The sequence below is a fragment of the Argopecten irradians genome, chromosome 1, assembly GCF_041381155.1.
Source record: "Argopecten irradians isolate NY chromosome 1, Ai_NY, whole genome shotgun sequence".
Classification (NCBI taxonomy): Eukaryota; Metazoa; Mollusca; class Bivalvia; order Pectinida; family Pectinidae; genus Argopecten; species Argopecten irradians.
In genome coordinates, this window is record NC_091134.1 from 19724594 (window position 1) to 19746708 (window position 22115).

Sequence of the window (22115 nt, forward strand, 5' to 3'; positions counted from 1 at the left end):
ATCTTAACAAAACTCTTATTGGACCAGTCCCTAAAACTATTGGATGTATTCTTTCATGTTTCCTCATTTCATACTAATAGTTCTTTTGTGATAAAGGTTTTTGTTTCTAAATAGGATATTGGGGTCATGTTTCTTTTCTCTAAAGGATCATATTTCATTATCCAAACCGACATTCTAGGCACAAGTATACCGAAAAATTAGTTTGGAGACTAAATCGTTTAATAGACTAAAATTACCATTGTATTGTAAATGCAGTGCGTCTCCGTTAACTAACTTTTATTCATACACGAAGCTTTTACAAACGCTTTCCATTCATAACTTTTATTTTTTTGCATAATACGAAATCAATGACGTTATCAGAACGTTAGACCTAATATACTAAGCTAAACGTTTGATTTTTGGTTTAATAGGTTTACGTCTTATTAACAGCAAGGATCATTTAAAGAAAGATCGATCCCATGTATTCGATGTTGCGGGTATAAATATCTGCATATTTTGGGAGGCTGTGGTATATGCGAAATAATAACTTTTTTATAGACTCTGGTATGTCTCAGTCAGATGAGATATTATGGGAACCCAGATTCTTCCTAACAGGGGAGAGCTTTAACTGAAGATTAAAATTTAGGCGGTGTCAAGAGAGAGGACATGAAGAAGAAAGTCAGCTAGGAAGAAGAGAAATAAAGATCATAAACTAAGTCGCCTTTACCCAATACAATAAATTCAGGTAGAATAATGCTTATGGTCTATCTGAAATGTATAGTCGAAAGGAAGGCTTTATTTGGCGTTCGTATGCTTAATACGGTGTAATAGATAAAACTTGTTGATGACAAATTCATACCTTAAACATATTTTCACAACTTAATCGTTATAATATTTTATAACATAGAAATAATTATTATAATTACATATACACAGTAATCAATAATATAAGACCACTTTTCTTATATACCTTTACTCCAACCCGGCTTAATAGTTTGATGATTAAACGATTATTGGTCAGGGATTAACATTATCCAGGTCACGACTGGTTAAGAAAATACCAGAGAAATCGGAACAGGGCCGGATTACGGAAATTAATGGCGGACAGTTACATGTTACAGTGTATCATCTCCAACTACTGTTAAACACACTGTGAAGAATTTTCGATAAAACAATGGTGTCGAAATTTCTCAAACGTATGTAGGATAAGATAACGAAAAATGGCATAATCATTATTCATATTGATACAATGGGATTTAGCATGATTTTGTGTCTCAGTTTGGTTGTTGGGTTCTTCTCGACAGCTTACTCAGCGGATCCCATTGGATGCACGTACTTTGCGTCTGAAAGGAAATACGAATGCTCGGCGAGAACATGTTCATTTCCGTTGGACTACACAACATTTGATAATGTTCCCCAGGTAATGCATCTCACAGAGTTTTCAGGCGAGTTGGCAGCCTCTGCACCACTTGGTCCAACGTTTTCTAACTTTATATCTCTTGACACGACTGGATTCGATACTAAGATTGTTCCTAGTATGGTTTTGCGATGCTATGCCGGGGGCTCTGTTATCATGAGTATGGGCGCTCTCGCCGGTATGCATTATATACAGGACTTCCGTGTCATCAACTGTAACATCTATAACATACCTGACGAAATGTTTGCGGATCTTGTGGACCTAAACTATCTCGGTATCGAGGGCGGTAGCATCCATACTCTAGGATTTAATGCCTTCACTCTTCTGAACATTGATGCCATGGCTTACACCGCTAACCGAGAATCTTCTGGAACGTTGTCTATTCGGAACTGTAACCTTGTCGACGGAAAACTACCTAATGGCGTCTTATACAGTCTAACAAATGTCAAGCATATCGTTCTTGAAAATACTAACATTGCCACGTTGCAGTCTGATATGTTTCAGGTGACAACTGAAGTAATGTCTCTGACACTAAGTAACAATCCCTTCACCACATTCCCAGAAGATCTGTTTAACAGTATGCTTGGTCTGATATCAGTGGAAGCTGAAGGGATAGACTGGGAGTGCAGCTGTACTAACTTATGGTTTCTGGACTACGCTGAAGCCAACAACATCACATTACGGGGAGACTACGTGTGTGCGTCGCCAGCAGATCAACAAGGTAAGAATATACATATAGTTTTCGAATTGCAGAAGTACCATCATCTCGTGGGAGGATTTTGATTAAATATTACGTAGTTTGTATATGAGACTAACGTCATTACTTTTTGTAAATCTTAATGACGTACCAAAACAAAGAATTGCATATGTAGGTAATTAAAGAAAAGTCTTTATGTTTTATGCATCATGTTATTATTATCTTTGTTCCAGATATGAATTAAGCGCATGGCGTTTGAATATCAAATTCAATGCTCAACCGCTTGACGATTTACACAAGATACTTTGTCGAGTGATATATCCTTAAAATATATTAAGAATGATACTATAAGCTTACTTGGTTGAATAGTCACTCTTAAGTTTTTAATAAGGAAGAGTTTAGATTTACTTAAGCATACACAGTGTTTCCAATGAAGAGTAAATTATTACAGATAATGAAAACGTCGTTTCATCTTACAGTCCACTGCTTCTTTTGAGAAAATCTTAATTACTTTCAATCACAAAGAGTTAGGTCGGACATTAGGTTGTGCTGAATGTTCCAATATGTATAACTATTCATGTATTTTTGGTAATTTGTTTATAGGTTCAAATTTTTATGCTTTCTAATTTCTGCTTCAGGGAAACGCCTTTATGAGTACAAACAGGAGTTTTGTACTACAACGGAAACATGTGGCAGTATATCAGGTAATGTTCAGCTTTTTTGGGAGAGATAATCAGATAATGACAACTTAAAGTAATCTCATCAAGCAAATTCATGTATATTTCTATTTGACTGCATTTTCAAAATGTTTCGTTAAAGTATGGGAGAAAAAAAATCAAACACGGGTCTGTCAGGTGGACAGAAATATCTCAATCCTCGAGAAAGATCTTAGCTGTCAACCACGGCAACCCTCTGGTGGATAAGTCTTTCACTCGGGTTGAGATATCTCGGTGAACTTGAAGGGCCCATGTAAGATTCTGTTAATTCAAATCAAGGTTAGAAAAAAAAACATTTTATTGTTATTATTTCTTTCCAAATATATGTAACTTTGTTATTGATAATCAGAACATTATTAATAGAGAAAAGTTATATCAGAACGCAAAACGTCATTGTCAACATATATATACATATGAATAATCGAAGTCATATTTAAACTTTGACCTCAACTACCTTCATAAATGTTTTGTCCGTCATCTTGGAACGGTCATCCATACTCTATGTCAGAAAATGACTTGCTTATTACTGAATCTCATCTCCGGCCATTTTGTAATCGAGTTAAAATAACCATCATTTCGACCACTATTGGTTTTTACAGGTGTAGCATTGGGAAATTATTGCCTGTCAGCCTGGTCAATTGCAAACAGCTGTGTGACGCTGATTTCACTTACAGTTTCCTGTGTTGCACTTGGCATTGCGATTTGCACGGTAAAGGAGTTATCCCCCATGCTTGACAAACCGGACAATAACGGAAAGAATTTATCCAAGAAATCAGAAGCTAATGGAATCGCGAAGAAATTAGAAGCAGACAGGACTAATAAAAATGTAGAACTGACAAAAATGAAGAAAGAAGATGGACAAGTGTTTGTTGGAAAATGGGAAGGATTTTAAATATAAACATTACACTAATATAATCGTCCAATTCAATGATACGTCACTTCTACAACATTGATATCATTATTTTATAAATTATTTGATAACTTAATTTTTCTTTGATAGCTACTTTAACATTGGTGTAACATATGGAGCATGGAGAAGCACACTAGATGTAGACAGTTTAAGGCTATTCATCTTTATTCTTACTTTTTTTCAATATTTACATAAATGTTAATAAAATGTATTTAAATTGTTCAAATCAATTGTAAACATTCGTTCTATATATACATATAACATTGAGAAATTACCAATGCCGTTTTGCACAGGTAGCGTTATTAAAATTACAATTTCAGGCAAAATAAAATTTTAGTCATTGTTAATCTATGTTTGTTTTATGATGATATAAAGAAATCTCTGTAAAGCGTTAAGAAAATAATGGCCCCCACCCCCACCCCCCAAAAGAGGGGGTGGGGAGGGGAATAAGATAGAAAAATCTATATCTAGTGTCAAATATTATTGAATCGTATGCTAAACATGCAGGTAGGGCGTTAGAATTGTACATGCGGCCATTGCGACTCGTTTTAGGATCTTACCTTTTCTCTTCTTTCTCACTGACTTTCTGCTTCCTAACGTCTCCCCTGACACCGCTTCACTTTTGGCCTTCGGTTAAGCGCTCGCCCTCTAACACAGCATTGTCTATTAAAGTGGTTTCTAATCTTCTTCTTAGCGTTCGGCAAGCAAGGACGTCTGGTTTGTCGCTGGTACTATAATGTAATCGCGTGTTATGTGCTTGTTTGGTGTCTTCAGCGGCATGCTTCAGTGAGATAGCACTTTACAAAGGGCAAGCATTCCTCTATTACAAGAAGATATAATACGACTATACTGCAGTCTCCCAAAACCACACACACAACACACCGCATACATAGGAGGTCGTCCTTAAATGATCCTTGCTCTACATAGAGAATTGATTTAATCAATCAAACAAGATAAATCCCCTGGCACCACTGAAACATATTTCGGTGCACATGGTAAGGTCAAGATAGGTGTTGTCATACAATACTCCAGGTACCTGAGACTGAACTATGTTGAAGTATCTTGGGTAATAAATGTCGGAATAAAAGCACAGAAACTTTTCTTTTTATTGTCGGACACCAAGTGAACGATTTTTACATTGATTGTACACGTACATATTCTTTGTTTATAATGCATACTTTATATCCATATTCTATTCTGTTATAAATTCGATTTGCTATCAATTGTGAGATTGGAATTTTTTTCTAAAAGTAATTTTAGCAGCTTTGGTCATGTAAGGACGGACTCCCATGTATGCGGTGCGTTGCGTGTATGTTGTTCAAAGTGCGTGTTTTGGGAGACTGCGGTATATTCATGTTGTGTCTTCTTGTATAGTGGGACTGTTGCCCTTTCTATAGTGCTATATCACTGAAGTAATATACATGTATAAAAGAGTATGTAGAAGCGACAGGAATGGAAGCGAAGAGTAACTCCCATTCTGAAAATGCGTTTTGCGGTATGATACATTTTAAATGTTTACACGCTCATTTAGAAAATTACCAACGAGTTTCGGCTTACGTTCAAATGACATATACAATTTACAGGAGATCACCAAATTCCAACGCCTCAAACATCAATTATGATTTCACAGTGCGTGTATGATCATACATTATCAGTACATTCATTGTATTTACTTGGAACTATAACTGGCAAATATCATTTCTGAAAGAAATGTCATATGATGTATTATGTTAGGGGTTATGTGATGGGTCGTCACGATTGTAGATATGTCGTAATACAGGTATGATTATATAAGACATGTGGCAGAGTATTTTAAGTGATGGTAGTGATGTAGGTCAGCACAGTTGAAGGACGTAGTGATGAGGTCATGGTAGAAGATATACCATCGTATATATCTTTATATTTCAAATTCGTTCCGAATGCTGTTGTTGCTAAACAGAACTATTATCGAAAAGGGATACATCGTAAGGAATGTATCCAGCATAATTTCTTAATAAAAATAGATATAGAATATCTCTCGTCAAAATCTGTCTGCGTACGAAGACATTAATTTTTAAGTATAGGAATCCTAAAACGTCCTCCCCGGCGTAAACTATATCGTTGGTTACATTTCCTCGCAGCCTCGCTTTCAATGCCTTCAACTTTTATTTAATTCAATGGTCAGATACTGAGAAAATGTAAGCAATACTTGACTATGTCCGTATTTTTATTTGGAGGAACTTAGACTTGTTTTTTTGCCACGACTATTCAATTTAAAAGATAGCTATAAATTCTGAAATGAATGTTCCTTCCTTAAGAGATTTTATGAACCGAGTCTAAGAAGTTTTTTTATTGATTTTTTCGAGCCTTGGAAAGCATAAATTAAAACCTCGAGACAATTTTCATCAAATCTCAAAAGTAATTTGCACAAATTATAGACATTTTTATCACATAACTACAACAACGTATTACATTTCGAGGTATTTCAACATCAGAGTGAGTTTCACAAATCTAGTGTAGGTTGCCAATTTTATGATGGGCGACATAACCGTATATCGGTCTGATGTTGTGATACACTGTTCAATGAATGGATTAACGAGTATATGTTTGAGAGAATTATCTTCCAGGTGAGTGTTCTGCATATTTCGAGTTTGGTTACGATTATAAAAAGGGCGATAGTTTATTACAATGAGATACAACACATATATATACTGCAGTCTCCCAAAACACGCACACACGACACACAGCACAGCATGACGGGAGGGCACACCTAAATAAACCTGGTTGGTAATACATATGTAATATAATCAATCAACCAATCATGTTTTACAGAGTGTATTGTCAGTCTTCCATCTTATATCAATAAGTTATTTCGGCCCTCCATGCAGTGCTTTAAAATTGTACCTGCTGTCCATATTGCATGATCCTAAAAGGCGACTAAATTTAGGATCTTATCGTTTCACTTCTTCATAACTACCTTTATTTTTCCTAATGTCTCTCTTCACACTGCATCACCTTTGGCCTTCAGTTGAGCGTTCGCCCCAGTGAGGTAGGCTCTGGATTCTGTCCCCTGGCCGAGACACGTCAAAGTCTATTAAAGTGGTAGTTTCTGCTCCTGCTTAGCGTTCAGCATACAGGGATTAGGACGACTGGTTCGCCCGTTGTCGGTATAATGTGACCGGGTAGGGTGTGTTTCTTGGTGTCTTCAGTAGCATGCTTCAGTGATATAACATTATAAAAAGAGCGGCAATTCCACTATACCAGAAGACACAACACGAATATACCGTAGTCCCCGAAAACACACACCCGCACATCATACACTCAACACACAGCATACATGGGAGGCCGTCCATGACCCTGGATATAAATAGAACGTTAATCAAGCAAACAAACTGTGTTATCTGCCATTCAGGGAAGATGTAACTTTATTGATGTTGAAATAATTTCCTCGGATTAATATATGCTGTTAAGCTAGCACACTCAAGACGTTGCAATACCGAATAGCCAAATACCTTAAACAAATACCAAAAGCATTTCAATGTAACTTGCATAAAATTATCTTTCAACAAGTTAGCATCAGTGCGAATCGGAATTCTTATCGTCTGCGTTTGTTTTAGTATTTTCTTCGTTTTCTTAGCCCTTACAATCCCTTCAAAATATTCAAGGACAACATGCTATTGTAATTTGTTCATTGAGCGTTCGCCCAGTGAGGTAGGCTCTGGATTCTGTCCCTTGGCCGAGACACGTCAAAGTCTATTAAAGTGGTAGAAAGGGTCAGTAAGTTTTATAGGGGACGAGGGCGTAGCGAATTTATCGCATCGAGGACCAATGAATGGTTTCATTAGGTCTTTGTTTACTACTTATTTTGACAAGAATCTGAAATCATGTTGGCGAACTATACAAACAAAAACCGCTTTTAAAATCATTTATAAGTAGCATATGCCTACAAATTTATTTCCGTATTTCTTTCCGGAATCTGCAAACATATTGTATAAGGAACCTGATGGATAAGAACTGAATAGGCCTAATTCATACTGTTAAATCAACAATAATTCGACATTCCTTGTACACACTGCACAGTAGGCCTACCTCAATATAACATCAGTGTAGCTGTATATTGAAAACATCAATATCAAAAGTGTCACAAACATCCTTCCAACATTTAAAGCACTATTTCCTTGATCATCTCTGCATTCTCGCGGATAATAATCATTTAAAAGTTTGGCTGATACTTTGATTCTAGAGTGAGGATTTATCTAGGCTATGTCACAAATTCATATAATGTATAGTTTTACGGAAATGAAGTTGTATATTTTGTTGAAGAGAACGTGTTTAAATTTTGAAGCGAGGGCGAGAGCCTGCCATAATGCACCATAATAAAATTTACTGACCCCCTATAAAGTGATAGCGCTAAGCAGGAACAAGAACTGCCTCTTTTTTAGACTACATGGTGTGTTTCGGCAAAGAGACAGAACCTTGAGTCTTCCTCAAAAGTCCACTCCGAAGTTGAGAGTTTCAGCAAAGGTAAGGAAGCAGAGAGGATATAAGATTCAATATTTAGTCGCCTTTTACAATCTCAACGCCCACCTGCATGGCAGCCAGTAAGAGCAAAACATAGATCATTGTCATGAATAAACAAAACATTCTATTATTACCCAGCACAAACGCTTACGTTTACAAATCCACTAATAGCAATAAGAAAGTGATGATTTTACTTCCTTCAGCTGAACAGCTGGCTGAACCCGGAGCATGGGGTATCATTCGTAAGACGTATTGAATAATTAACTTTAATTTTTGACCAATGCAATATTTTTCATTATGGTTTCCAATAAATTTGAAAGCTCTAAGAAATAAAATCATAAGTTTGTATTGCATTTCGAACAGGGATTGCATATTTTTATTCGTGAAACAAAAAGGTTAAGACAACTTAATATAGATCAACAATTGCATGCTTATCGCCATAGAGATTTTGTTTGTCCTGTTTAAAACTGAACTACGTCACTGTATAAAGTGCGAGGAACCGGACTTTTCTAAGAAGAGAAATATACATCTGAAAGCTCGGTGTAGCTTTAGGCCATCGAATCATTGGTTTTCTTGCTTCCCTCCACCTGTTCCCTGTTTTTCCCACTGGCTTTTTTGTCACCTTTCTTTGCTTTGCCGCCTGGTTTCCTGTCGGCAGTCTGACGTTTAAGATGGACTGTCATGGCGAATGCTACCAGGGCAATGATGAAGGTGATCAACAACACCCCATGAAAGACGATGTCACCCATGACGTAACAATAGTCACCGATGACGACACCTGTAACATACAATGGGATAGGTAATTTGATTACCAAGATATGGAACATGTACAATAAAAGGTAGATGAGATCAGTGTATGTAAAGATCATTTTTCTATGTTATGAAGGAATGACAAACCTATCAGAATATCATTAAATGCGCAGCTGCCATGTGTAACTTTTTACTGTATTATAAAGGAGGCTCTTCAGAGGGCACCATTCCCTAACGTGACGCTACTCAAATCCGTACACTTTTTGAAGATAATTGGTAAAATTTTCTAACTTTTGCTTGAATCCAGATATTTTCTTTAACATTCTACAAAGCGATGCCTACAGTTTAATTTGGTGGTTTGTTTACTTATCAGCAGTGCATATATTTATAAATAGCGGGCTTTGAAGCATGTCCGGTCCAGTTCTGTGTTTCAGCAGGTTTGAGTACCCAAAATTGTACCTCCTGAATTTGATTTGATAAATAAATGGTTTGAATTCATTTAAGGAAAGTTCAAATATTTGTTTAAAAGTTCATTTAAATCACATATCTGGCAAAAATATCCCATTCAGCATTTGTTTTCCTTCTTTTAAAATGCATGGTGTTTTCAGGGTTGTCGCATGACGTCGTTTCCCAGATTTTTTCACAGTTTCATTATGTTCATGTTTAAATAGAAAAATAAGCAACAGGGAAAATATGACACAATCAGTTCTGCTTCATATATATTAAACGTGTACCAATTTGGGTAGCGTCACGTTAGTGTTAGTGTTATTTTTTATAAATAAATTACTGCTCTTTTAAGATTCATTTGGCATTTCAAATTTAAAGTGATACCTCGCCGATGTTAATGACCGAAATGACGGCAATGTGTATACAGCCTTACAAAGCTATAAAACAGAATGGCTGAAAAGGGAAATCCCTGTTTACTTCATTCAATACAACATATCAATTACTCATACTAAGGAGAAAATTTGTTCACGACTCGCAAAGCTGAAGTCCGTGAATTATCTCCTTGTAATAACAGGCTCTGTTTTATAGTATTACCTCAGTGGCATAAGTATGTCTGTCCTAGGCATATACCCCAAGTGTCGTACATATAAATAAGGCAATTTTATAAAAAGGGACAAAATTCGGAAGAAAACAACATCCAAAATGTGATTGGTTCTGATAATCATACAATGGAGATAACAGATACTATCATTTCTTGTTAAATATAAAGCTTACCCGTGTCGTCTCCACAGGGCGTTGATGTATCGCACTGTTGCTTGTAATATTCGGCTGCTCTCAAGTCTGAAAAAAAAAACATAAATTCATAAAATAACTACAATATCAAAACAAAAGATCTCAGGGCGAATTGTCCAGCATTTTCAGTGCAACGGTATTTGTAGAGTAACAGTTTACTGGTTTATGAATCAGTATAATATATATTCATTGTGGTAGATCTGGAGTTTTATACTATAAGAGGCTCGTGATGGCATACGAAAACAATTTATATATTGTAAAGATATAAGTATAACAAAATATGCAGTTGTAAAAAATCTTGTCTTGTATGTTGAATGACGCAAGTTCAGCTGTATGGCATTTGAAAATCATATCATATGCGAGTGAAATTTCACAGTTCTCCATGTGACATATAATATTTTCCATGACAAATGTCAAAATAACTTTTTCTCTGAAAACGTGTCATTTTGAAATATTACCTCGGACAATTCGTGTCAGAGCGCTTATAGAATGTGTCTTAAAAGCTAACACGGCAAAATTTGCTATACACAACATGCTTCACACGATGTATCGCCTTTGAAGCACAGAACCATAGACATGGTAATTAGGAAATTATCAAACGAATACGAATAAACATATGTTAATGTATGTCTGAGCATTGATTTTAATTAATGATAAAAATAACGAGTGTAACGGTTTTAGATCGATTCATTTGCTAGTTACCACATGGCTCAATCGGCATAGAATCCGGCTATCATTGGATTCATGGTAATCCGGCCGCTCATGTATGCAATGCGTGTGTAAATGTCTGTATATTTTCAGAGGATGTGGTATATTCGGGTTGTGTCTCTTTGCAATAGTGGAAACGTTTATAGTACAAGAACTCGTGTATTTAAATAGTTGCTCATATCTAGGCATAAAGTAATGATTTTTCGTCAGAGGACTTACACTCATCCTCAACTGATAATAAGCATACTTACTCGCTGTGGGACTTGCACAAACGATATCTCCAGACAATGTGACATTGTGACTGGCCAGGAAAGTCCAGATCCACAGATTGGGGCATGTGCAGACCCAATCTATCCCGGAGAGCTCAAGAGTTGTTAGGGACGTGGTCTTATCAAACATGTCCGCCGGGAGCTCGAGGAATGGGTTGTTCTTCATGGAGATATGTGTTACCTTAGTAGAAGCCTGAAACATGTCTTTTTGTATAACACGCACGTGAATGTTGTCCAAAATTATTGTAGAAACATTAGCAAGTGAGTACAGGACGCCATTCGGAAGACCACCGGAAGTTATCTGAGTGTTTCGAAAAGCTAGCATACCCAGGGGCTCCGGAACACTGCTCATTCTTTCAATGTTGACTCCATTGAAACTGTTGAACCCCATATTGCTAATTGAACCTCCGTCAATGCTGAAATAGTTCAGAGTTCCGAAACTGCTGAAAACATCATCAGGGATTGAAAGGATAATACAATCGAAGATCCGGAGCTCTTTCACCCAATTCATATTGTCGAATGTTCCGTTGTACATGATAAGCGATCCGCCACTGACACAACGGATATGAAGTGCCGGCACAATGTTTCCATCAAACAATGCCGTATTCATATTTTCGAATCCATCGAACGTTGCCGGACCCGTGTAAGAAAGTGCTCCATCAATTTCAATCAGTTTCAAAACCTGTGGCACATTGTCAAAATCAGAATACACTAGCGGGGGTGCCCAGTTTCGAGCATTGCAGCTGTACTCTTTTAAAGTTGAATCGTATGTACATCCTTGCGGGTCCGCAGCAAGCGTCTGGGTGACCATGACAAACAGCAACAGCAACGCAGATACAGCCATGGCGGTCAAAATGTTCAAACGTTTTGTAACTGGTGAAAAGTTTTTGAACCTCCTTCAGGAATTTGTTTACCCAAATATTATATTCTCGTTCTGTTTGTAACAAAGAAGCTCCACTAAGGAGTGAAATCCTTGATGCCCATCAGTGTTAGAGATGGCGAACCAATCATGTCAACAGTATCGACATTCAGGCGCCCATCTTTGCACGTAACTACCCTGTATATTACAGCGACATAGTACCACTGTAACTGCTTTAGGAACAATGCCAGTCGAATAAATTTCTATTATGTTCACGGATCAACAGATTAGCTTGTCCTTTAAATCGAAGACGTGACCAATGATTAAGGTTAACCCGATAATCAACTTGTCACAGGGATTGCTCGATCGAATAAACGCATTATAGATGGATTAAGTTAGAATCGAGGATTAACAGTAAACTTAATTATGTACAGATATATTACAAATAATGTACTTGTGCTATATTTCAACAAGAACATCAACCTTTAAACGAATATTTTTTATTATTCACTTTTCATAACATGTTAGCTAAATCTTAACCATATCAAATTAACATCATGGTAATAACTTACTGGTCTTCGGCTTAATGTTTCTCGTCAATGTACCTCTGTTGCTTTCGAATATAAGTTCATCTGTTATTTTTTCAAATACGGAAAAATGATGTTGTAAAGAGAAGAGAGGAATGCAATTTATTTCAGTTCCTTTATGTAATTATAAAATGATAGCGTTAAAGGAGCATTTAAGAAATTCATGGGAAAAGTGAAAGTTTAAACGATATTATATATTGTTTGTGTCTGGCCTAAAGTACACGCTATTTTAGGACATGATTTAAAGTTAAGGGTACCGTAGATGTTGAGGAAAACACTCGTAGAAAAACCAACGACACATGGCCATGCAGGTCGGGCGTTAAAATTGTACCTGCTGCCCTTATGGTATGATCGTGAAATTTAGGATATTACCTTTTTCTTCTTCCTAACTGACTTTATGTTTCCTAATGCCTCCCTTGGTACGCTTCACTTTTGGCCTTAAGTTGAGCGTTCGCCACTGAGAGGAAAACTCTGGTTTTTGTCCCCTGGCCGAGACACACCAAAGTCTATTATAGTGGTAGTTTCTGCTCTTGCTTAGCGCTCAGAAAACAGGGAGTGGGACGACTGGTTCGCCCGTTGTCAGTATAATGTGACCGGGTGGGGTGTGTTGCTTGGTGTCTTCGGCAGCATGCTTCAGTGATATAGCACTATAAAAAGGGAAACATTTCCACTATACAAAAAGACACGACACGAACATACCGCAGTCTCCCAAAACACGTACCTCGCACTTCACACACGCTACACACTGCACACATGGGAGGCCGTCCTTACATGACCATAGCTGCTAATAGGACGTTAGAATAATCAAACAAACAAATCGACAGACACTCTGTGATCGATTAGGCCAAACACCTGCATTACCTGTCAATGCATTCTCAAAATCAGAGTCAACAAGGACGCAGCACCAGATAATAAGACAAAATAGATACAGTAATTAATAAAGAAATCCTGATCAAATAGTAATTAGTAAAGGGGATACACATTTTGATTTTAATAATACTCTGATATCGCGGAGAACTATTAATAATTATAATGAGGATAGATCCGGATTTTTTGAAGCGACGTTGGTCAAATCGATTTCGAGTCAGCAACTGTTAAAATGGTGATAGGATGATTAGTGGAAGCACATACAAGAAGGAATGTGTAGACGAGAGCAACCTTCTCACATCTCCATTTGAATGTTTTCGCCCTAATGCAATTTTGCTTATCGCAAATGACATGAATTATCATATTGCCACTTTTAGACTGTTTCGTTACCCTGGTACCAGAACTATCATATTTACATCAACACATTCATAATAGTTTTGCATTTGTTGAATTTCGGATTTTTTTTTATTTATTAAAGATGTATATATGTTTCAGTGATCAACACAAAAGAAAAGTGCTTCTTTAGTACATGTCATTCGTCTTGATGGAAAATAAAACTAGAAACAATAATAGCAATGGTAGATAACGCCCCCCAAACACATTTCAATTATTTATATGCTTTAATTTGATGCTTTAATAAACAAATTCCAGACATGGCGTGAAAAATGAATCTTAGAAATGCAGATAATGTATACAAACACCACAGGAATAATGTCCCCTGTAATTATAGCCCTTGCTGTTTTAAAGCCGTTTTTAAACACACTCGTGATAAACGTTACTGCAGCATCAATGAATTAAATAACACACACCAAACTTAATAGCAGTTTGTTTTATCTTATGAACAAACAACAACATAAATACATAGCACGATTGAAGTTTTGTGATAGAGGCGCGATAAGCACTTAAGATGACGGTGTACATGCAGTTTTTGTTTATTATAAGAAGGAAATATTTAGAACGCTTTGTCGCGTTATTGCTGACCACAAAACATTTACATAACCCTACTAGTTCATGTTCCTTGACATCCGACCTCATATGATCTTGAGTGTAGTTGTCTGACGATATCTTCATAGAACCCGACTACTGGTATCCCGTTTGAAATAATCGTTGGTGTCTTGACAACAAGTCATCCCTGCAGGTAGGGCGTTAGAATTGCACCTGCTGCCCCATTGCATAATAGTAAAAGGCGACTAACATTAGGATCTTGTGTTTTGAGTCATGTTTTGAGTCCTTTCATATTTGCTGGAGACCATAAAGCTGAAAATAAATTCCGTGTCCAACTTATTACTTGTATGTTTACCCCTGAGCAGTATCTGATGACCCGGGATCAGGTGCCGACATTAGTGAGAGCACAATCATTTTGGTATTCGTGGATGTGTTACCGTTTATACTGGAAAACGATATGTATGGTGTGTTAATGGGAAGTTGTTTTAAAAAATGATATGCGTACTGCTCTTACTGACTGTCCTGTGGATAAAAGGCCATTAGATTTGTACAGATACAATGAAAGGAAAGGAAAAATGCCTGGGTCTGCTGTCTCATTGTTAAAGGCGACTAAATTTTGGAGCTTATTTTTTTCTCGTTTTCCTAAATGTTCAGTTCAGCGCTCGTCTCTGTGAGGAAGGCTCTGGGTTCTGTGCCCTTCAGGTCAGGACACACCAAAGCCAATAAAACTAGTTTCTGCTTCTACTTATCGCTCAGCATAAATAAGGGACGACTGGTTTGTCCATTGTCAGTATAGTCTATAAAAAGAGCAACAGTTCCACTATACAAGAAGACACAACATGAATAAACCGCAGTCTCCCAAAACACTCACCTCGCACTTCATACACGCAACACACCGCATACGTGGGAGGCCGTCCTTACATGACCATAGCTGTTAATAGGACGTTAATTAATCAAACAAACAAACAAACCATTATCAGTATGATGTGACCGGATGGGGTGTAAGACTATTGTTTGGTGTCTTTGGTTTCATGCTTCCGTCAGAAAGCTTAAAAAAGGACTTCCACTTTTACAAGAAGACACAATTTACCACAGCTTCCCAAAACTCCGCATCACATTGCATAAATGAGAGGCCGTCCTTAAATGACTGAATAGGACGTTAATCTATTACCCTAACCAAACCATTCATCCACATATGGCCCTGACTGCTGGTGTCTGCTAGTCCAATCTCATGGCAACTAAATGTTTAGTATTTGGGTCCGTCTTTATATGACTCTGGTTGTTTGTGTTTCATCATAGTTTTCGTCCCCGTATGACCGTGACTGTATAGCATGCATGTCCCCTATTTTCAATATGGCCATGTGTATTGTTGATACGGCTCCCTTATAACAAAAGATTGTTATTGCTCCCTACACTCTTCACTTCACGGTTTTGAAGTCGTTTTTAAACACACTCGTGATCAACTTTACTGCAATATCACTGCATTAAGCAACATACACCAAACTAAACAGCAGTTTCATAATTTTATTATACAAAAAAAAACATCAACATAAATACATAGCAAGACCTTTGGGATAGAGGGCGTGATAAGCACTTACTTAGAATGACGGTGAAGTACATGATCGAATATATGTTATTATTTTTTGTTTTATTATCAAATGGAAATATTTACATCGCGCACCGCTTTGCCAGGTGAATCCTGATAACACGTTATGGTCCAGAATTTACTAACACTTATGTATAAATCACAGTCTACAGTTTATATTGAACTAACTAACAGTAACATTAGTCTTCATTTCAATGAAATAATCTTAATAATGACAACAATGACAGAAAGATGGCAGACGGATATTCACTCGGCAGAAGGAGCAGAAACAAATTTAAATGTTCACATGCGAGTGTTCATTGCCAATTCAATTGATACTATGTTCAAATATATGACGTCACGAGTCTCGTTTTGGCTACACCCAGCCCTTGCCTTTTGGTGCGTTTGTTTTGGCGGGAGGTTTCTGTCCAGTGTTTCCGCCACGCTTCAAAGCGTCCTGAACTTTGTTCCACGAACTGTTCTTCTTGTTCTTTAGTTTGTTCTTGTTGTTGGTGAGTTGTTTGCGGGTATTGCAGACCAGCCCCAGAGCGACACACGACAGGACGAGTGTCACCAGGAGCACACTGTAGCTGACGAGCTGGTACACAGTCATACAGGAGGACCCCATCACAATACCTGTCAAAGGAATTAGTAACATCTAGTTACCAATTACTCTACCTGTCGTTATTCATATCTTGTATTTACGCTGTCTTTTAATATTTACTTAGCTGATGAACGATTTACATAGTATTTCGTTTCTAAACATCTTATATTACATTCCTCAAATTAGAAGAGTAGAATTCACAGACTGGGTGGTCTATCTGTACTGAGCCTATGTAAGTATTTAAACATTAACAGTGGGTAATATTTTACGAATTATATATTGGGAATTGAGAAATTAGGAACAAGCCCATTATGTCCCTCGGATATTATCCTTATTTGTATCACGATACTTTATAATACATATATAGAGAGTAGCTTTAAAAACCAAAAGAGGTATGGTTTGAGCAACATGTGCTTTTAGTGCATACCATTTAGTTTATTTCACAAGACTTCATATTTCTAGGATGTTTTTCTTGGCTTGTTGCATCTCATGTTATTTAATGTTACATCTCCCTGTGGTATGGAACACCCTGCTATATGATATTAAATCTCCCTGTGGTATGGAACACCTGCTATATGATATTAAATCTCCCTGTGGTATGAAACACCTGCTATATGATATTAAATTTCCCTGTGGTAATAAAGACTTATATCTTACCTGGAGTACCGTTACAGATATCAACTGTGGTACATGATGCACTGTAGTAGTTGGTAGACCTCTTGTCTGAAAAAAAAAATATTATGAAAAAAAATATCATACAAATACTTCAAAAATTACAATAACCTTTCGACAATTTTGATATTCTGTATTACATTGTACTGTAATATTGGTGATTATTTGTTTAGATACATGAAAACTTGTTTATATTTAGATCCGTAAGAGATGTTTTCAAAGACATGTGTAAAGACAGCCTTTTACGCCAATATTCAAGGAAACAATGACGCCGCTTAGCCAATTAAGCATGACGTTACAAACGGCGGCGTCATTTTATGACATTATCCGCCGATACCAAAACAAGCTAATGGCAAACATGGTTTCAGGGAACATGGGGTTTGTATTTTATGGCAAAAATATACTCACCTGCATAATCTGTCGGCGTGCTGCAGACAGGACCCCCGACTATTTCTATCCCTGCCGTGGAAAACTTTTCCAGAAACCATAGCGCCTCGCAGGTACAACCCCATTGTAACCCTGTCATATCAACAGAGGATAGCCCGTCCAGCCCCTCGAACACGTTATCGGTGAGAGTGGTAATGGCGTTGTTGGAGATGACGATGGACGTCACCGCCTTGTTGAGGGCGAACGTTGTTGTTGTGATTTCCGTCAGGGCAGCGTTGTTAAAGTCGAATTTCTTGGTTGTCGTGAGGTGATCCAACATATTAGCCGGAAACGTTCCGGGTGTGGCGCAATTCTTGATGGTGAAATCCCCGGACGGGTCTGGGACGGCCAACTTGGATACATTGACACCGGTGAAGGAGGCAGTATCTAAAGCAGCAATACTTCCGCCCTCAATCCGGAAGTAGTTCAGGGAACCGAACTCCGCAAAGGCGCTGGCAGGGATGGAGACCAGCTTACAGTTCTTTATGGTAACCCCTTGTAGGTAACCCATATCCGCGAACGTGCCGGCATTAAACGTCGTGTCCGTGTTAGAAACACATTCAATCTCGAGGCTAGCCACATAGTTTGTATCAAAGTTACTTGTGGTGAAGCTGGAAAATCCGGAAAAGAGAGCCGAGCTGATTGTCCCGGACACTTTGTATATCCGAAGGCGCTGTGGATACGGACTGGCAAAACTACTGTACGTTATTGGTGTTGAGGTAAGGGCGGTGTAATCACAGTTGTAAACACCGACTGAGGCATCAGTAGCATCATAGGCACAACCCGTGGGGAACGTCTGTCCCAGCCCCCCGGGGACCGACAATACACACAACACTACCGCCAAGATGATCGCAGCCATCTTGATACGGTCTGTTCTGATATTGACTCAGTGCTAAATAAATATGGCCGTCGTTTTTTCCAGTTCTTTCTCAACAGGTCGTAATCCAAATTAGGACAAATCGTTAAACTGTAGGGTTATGGTATCAAGATCGCGCGGAGAAAGCATTAATCTTATTTAATTTAAATAATCATAGCATTGGCGATTGTAACATAGTCCGAAGATTATTGGCAATACACATGACCTTAATCTGTCATTAATCCCATCCTTTACCTTACCAGGACAAGTCCATGTTTCTTGGGGATGCCAAAACCTACGGCTAGCTCATTCCCTGGGTGGAACAAACTCGGTTGATTTCTCGGCCAAACCCGTACTGGATTAAAATGACGAAATGTACAGCACGATCAGGGGGATTAAAGCCGAAATTAACCTCGCAACTACACAACAATAACAGTCTAAGCGGATCATATCTTTTATTTTTTATACGGGGCATGTGCCCTTTAAACTGATGTTATAACACCAATGGTTAATATATCGAAGCAATACATTTCTCGCGTCATAAGATCAAAAGTGTTACATTCCAAAAAATTAAATTATAAAAAACAATTTCACTTTATTTCGGTTATTTATATACTTTGTGTTACTTGTAATAGTATTTCTTTGCTTTGTGTGCGGTTTTTTTTAATTTTTATTTGTAAAACCACTAGGCTTTGTACCTTATAATAACGGGATTTGAAACCCAGAGGTGACGTCTGAATCCGGAATTATAAGAACTGATTAACCAGAAATTGACGATAGAATGTTGCAAAGACGATGGAGGAAATGAAGTCAATACCTGTAATATTTTTGACATATTTAAATAGAACTTCAAGAACTTCAAAAAGTAGAACAAATGTACGTACCCGCGGCCTACTATACCTTTCGTCCGGGTACGAAATGGTGCCAATGTGTCCTAGTGGAACACTGCCTCAGAAAATCATTCGGGCACAATTTTCTCGTTTTCAATTATTTTGTTTGCATGCATTTATAAATAATTCTTGCAAAATATAGCGAATATTCTTCTGTGTACCTTTCACAATTTGTAGACTTGACGTATAATTTTCCTTTGAAAAGACCTTCATAATTTTGGGAAAAAATAATGTCTCGCTGTGAATTTGATAATTTATACGGTTCAGTTTTATTGCCTAGTAGATAAGTGCTATAAAAACAAGTACGATAAAATGCAAACAGACGTTTTAATAATGGTTTACATAATCACAACTTTGCTCCACTAACAGTAAATAGGCACACGTTGTAGCTCTAAAGACGACACCATTATCTGTATTGAGCTACAATATTGCAGCTATTCAAATACATGTAGTAGCTTTGACTAGACAATATAACACAAAATTCTGAATGTACTCTAAATAAACTGCTTCAATTTACTTAAGTTAATCTCTTGAATTTCCGAATTCATTTTGGGACTCTTTAATAAAAAATCTTGTTACAAGCAAGTTTGAAAATATATAGTTACTACGAAAGCCGATTGGGCTCATTCATTTTGATAGAAAAAAGTTTCGCGTTATTACGTAAAACTTTTGGCGTGATTACGCGAAACTTTTGCGTAATTACGCAAAACTTTGGCGTTATTACGTGAAACTTTTAGCGTTATTACGCGAAACTTTTGGCGTTGTTACGGGAAACTGTTCGCGTTATAATGCGAAGCCTTTAAACAATTAAGATTTTCTTTTATGATGTTATACATTTACATTATCGGAAGTCTTTATTTTATATTTTACCTGTGTAGTATAACACCTATAGCACATTAAGCGAATCAAAGGCCACTAATTTGTATTAGATAAGAATTTTCTCTGAAAATTTTAATTGGATTATTTGAGGTGCTTGTTAGTAAGAAAGAAATGGCCATAAGGCACTATCCTGATGAACACAATTTTTTGGATAGTGGAATTTGAAAGTCCAATATCGATGCGACTATGACGTCACAACACTAATATTCAGCTGATGGTTCTAAAAATAATCCATATGCTATAAAGCAACCTCCGCGTGATCATGGGATTAGTGGAAATTTTTTTCATATACATTTAGATTTCCAACAATAATATGTCATAAGCAGTAACGCGAACGTTTATATAAAATTCGTTGTACATCAGTGGATTTGTTGGGAAGTATAGATACTCATGGGAGTTATTTAGCAACAGTATAGATACAAGCAAAGAGAAAATTTGCTTCTTATAAATTGTGTGTAAAATGGTAATCAGAACCTATTCTAAAATTAACATGAAACTTATGTAGATGCACGTGAGTACGGGAGTTTATTGTAGTTTAACGCCCGAAGGTTATTAAAAGCAAATCAGCTTGTAAAGCTGTAATTAGATCAATTGGAATTAACAAGATGGAAACAGTTTTCAGATTTAAACGATGTTTCAACATTTATTATAAATGAACTTCAGCATTTCTGACAAATCCATGTGTTTCGCGTAATAACAGTAGTAAAGCTAGAGTTTAGATTGACTCTGTTTTATCCCCAGTTAACCCCATAGTTAAGCGGTCGATTTTAGCTTTTTGGAAACGCAATTCCTCGTCCAGATACAGTTGCTTGAGGTCTAAAAGGGAGATGGTAACTACTGTTGTGAATGGCGAGCACGTTATCAATACCACATTCTAATTTCAGAGTTCGTGCAATTCTATAATTCTATAAACATGTTTTATTTATTTTCAACCTCAAGGAAAGCATTGGACTTAGAAAAGTATCCATTCCAGTTCCTTTACATTTTGTAAATCAACCTTTCTATTCCTTCTTTGGCTTGTGAAGGTTCGATCTGAGTTCCTTCTTCATCTTCGCAATATCGTTGGTGTAACGACGAAATAATTATTTTATCAACATTTTTGCTTCATTTACTTGTTCTGTATTTTGTGAATTACATTGATATTGCGACGCGATTTCGCTTTTAATTTCCATGTATTTTATCTCTATTTGAAGCCTTACCACAAGTTTTACATTATTTTATCACAATTTGAAGCCTTATCACATGTTTTACATTATTTTATCTCTTTTTGAAGCCTTACCACAAGTTTTACATAATTTATCTTTATCTGAAGCCTATAACACAAGTTTATTCAATATCTATACAATGATATGCCCGTTTACTTACTACCGAAGGAAAGGCTTCCTTAGACATGAATAATCGATGCCTGAAAATCCTTATCAAAGATTGTTCAAAATTTTTGCTTGTTAATTAATGATTGATAGTCATGTAATTTGTAGGGAGAGAACTTACAAAGGCAGTTTAATACTTGTTTAATTGAATTGAAATTGAAATCCTTGTGAAAAATCACTTTTAATATGGTATCGAGGACTTGATAATACTGTAAGTTGGGGTATTTTGGTGTGTTCATGTTTTGGCTTATTTTGCGTTTTGCAGAAAGCATCAATTTAACAATACAAGACTACGTATTTATTCCATGCAAGACTACGTATTTATTCCATGCGTTGTTAAGTTGATAGCGAAGTTAAGGTGCAGTTTGAATCGGAACGCATCACAGATAT

At 36.9% G+C, this 22115-nt stretch overlaps 3 protein-coding genes across 3 annotated transcripts; 1 reads left to right on the forward strand and 2 right to left on the reverse strand.

Annotated features, from left to right (window-relative positions):
• The first annotated feature begins 1106 nt into the window (after window positions 1-1106).
• On the forward strand, window positions 1107-4035 carry LOC138309969 (leucine-rich repeat-containing protein 70-like). The gene is made up of 3 exons (XM_069251128.1): window positions 1107-2117; window positions 2732-2797; window positions 3409-4035. Exons 1-3 carry the CDS (start codon window positions 1229-1231, stop codon window positions 3699-3701), a joined length of 1248 nt encoding a protein of 415 aa, XP_069107229.1. The 5' UTR covers window positions 1107-1228; the 3' UTR covers window positions 3702-4035.
• A 4252-nt stretch (window positions 4036-8287) lies between these two features.
• On the reverse strand, window positions 8288-12268 carry LOC138309984 (reticulon-4 receptor-like 2). Its single transcript, XM_069251136.1, has 3 exons — window positions 11168-12268; window positions 10191-10256; window positions 8288-8997 (listed from the first exon to the last, which is right to left on the reverse strand). Exons 1-3 carry the CDS (start codon window positions 12027-12029, stop codon window positions 8768-8770), a joined length of 1158 nt encoding a protein of 385 aa, XP_069107237.1. The 5' UTR covers window positions 12030-12268; the 3' UTR covers window positions 8288-8767.
• Window positions 12269-15953: 3685 nt separating this feature from the next.
• On the reverse strand, window positions 15954-18901 carry LOC138309994 (leucine-rich repeat and immunoglobulin-like domain containing-NOGO receptor-interacting protein 4). Its single transcript, XM_069251147.1, has 3 exons — window positions 17713-18901; window positions 17290-17355; window positions 15954-16664 (listed from the first exon to the last, which is right to left on the reverse strand). Exons 1-3 carry the CDS (start codon window positions 18587-18589, stop codon window positions 16405-16407), a joined length of 1203 nt encoding a protein of 400 aa, XP_069107248.1. The 5' UTR covers window positions 18590-18901; the 3' UTR covers window positions 15954-16404.
• Between the last annotated feature and the right edge of the window lie 3214 nt (window positions 18902-22115).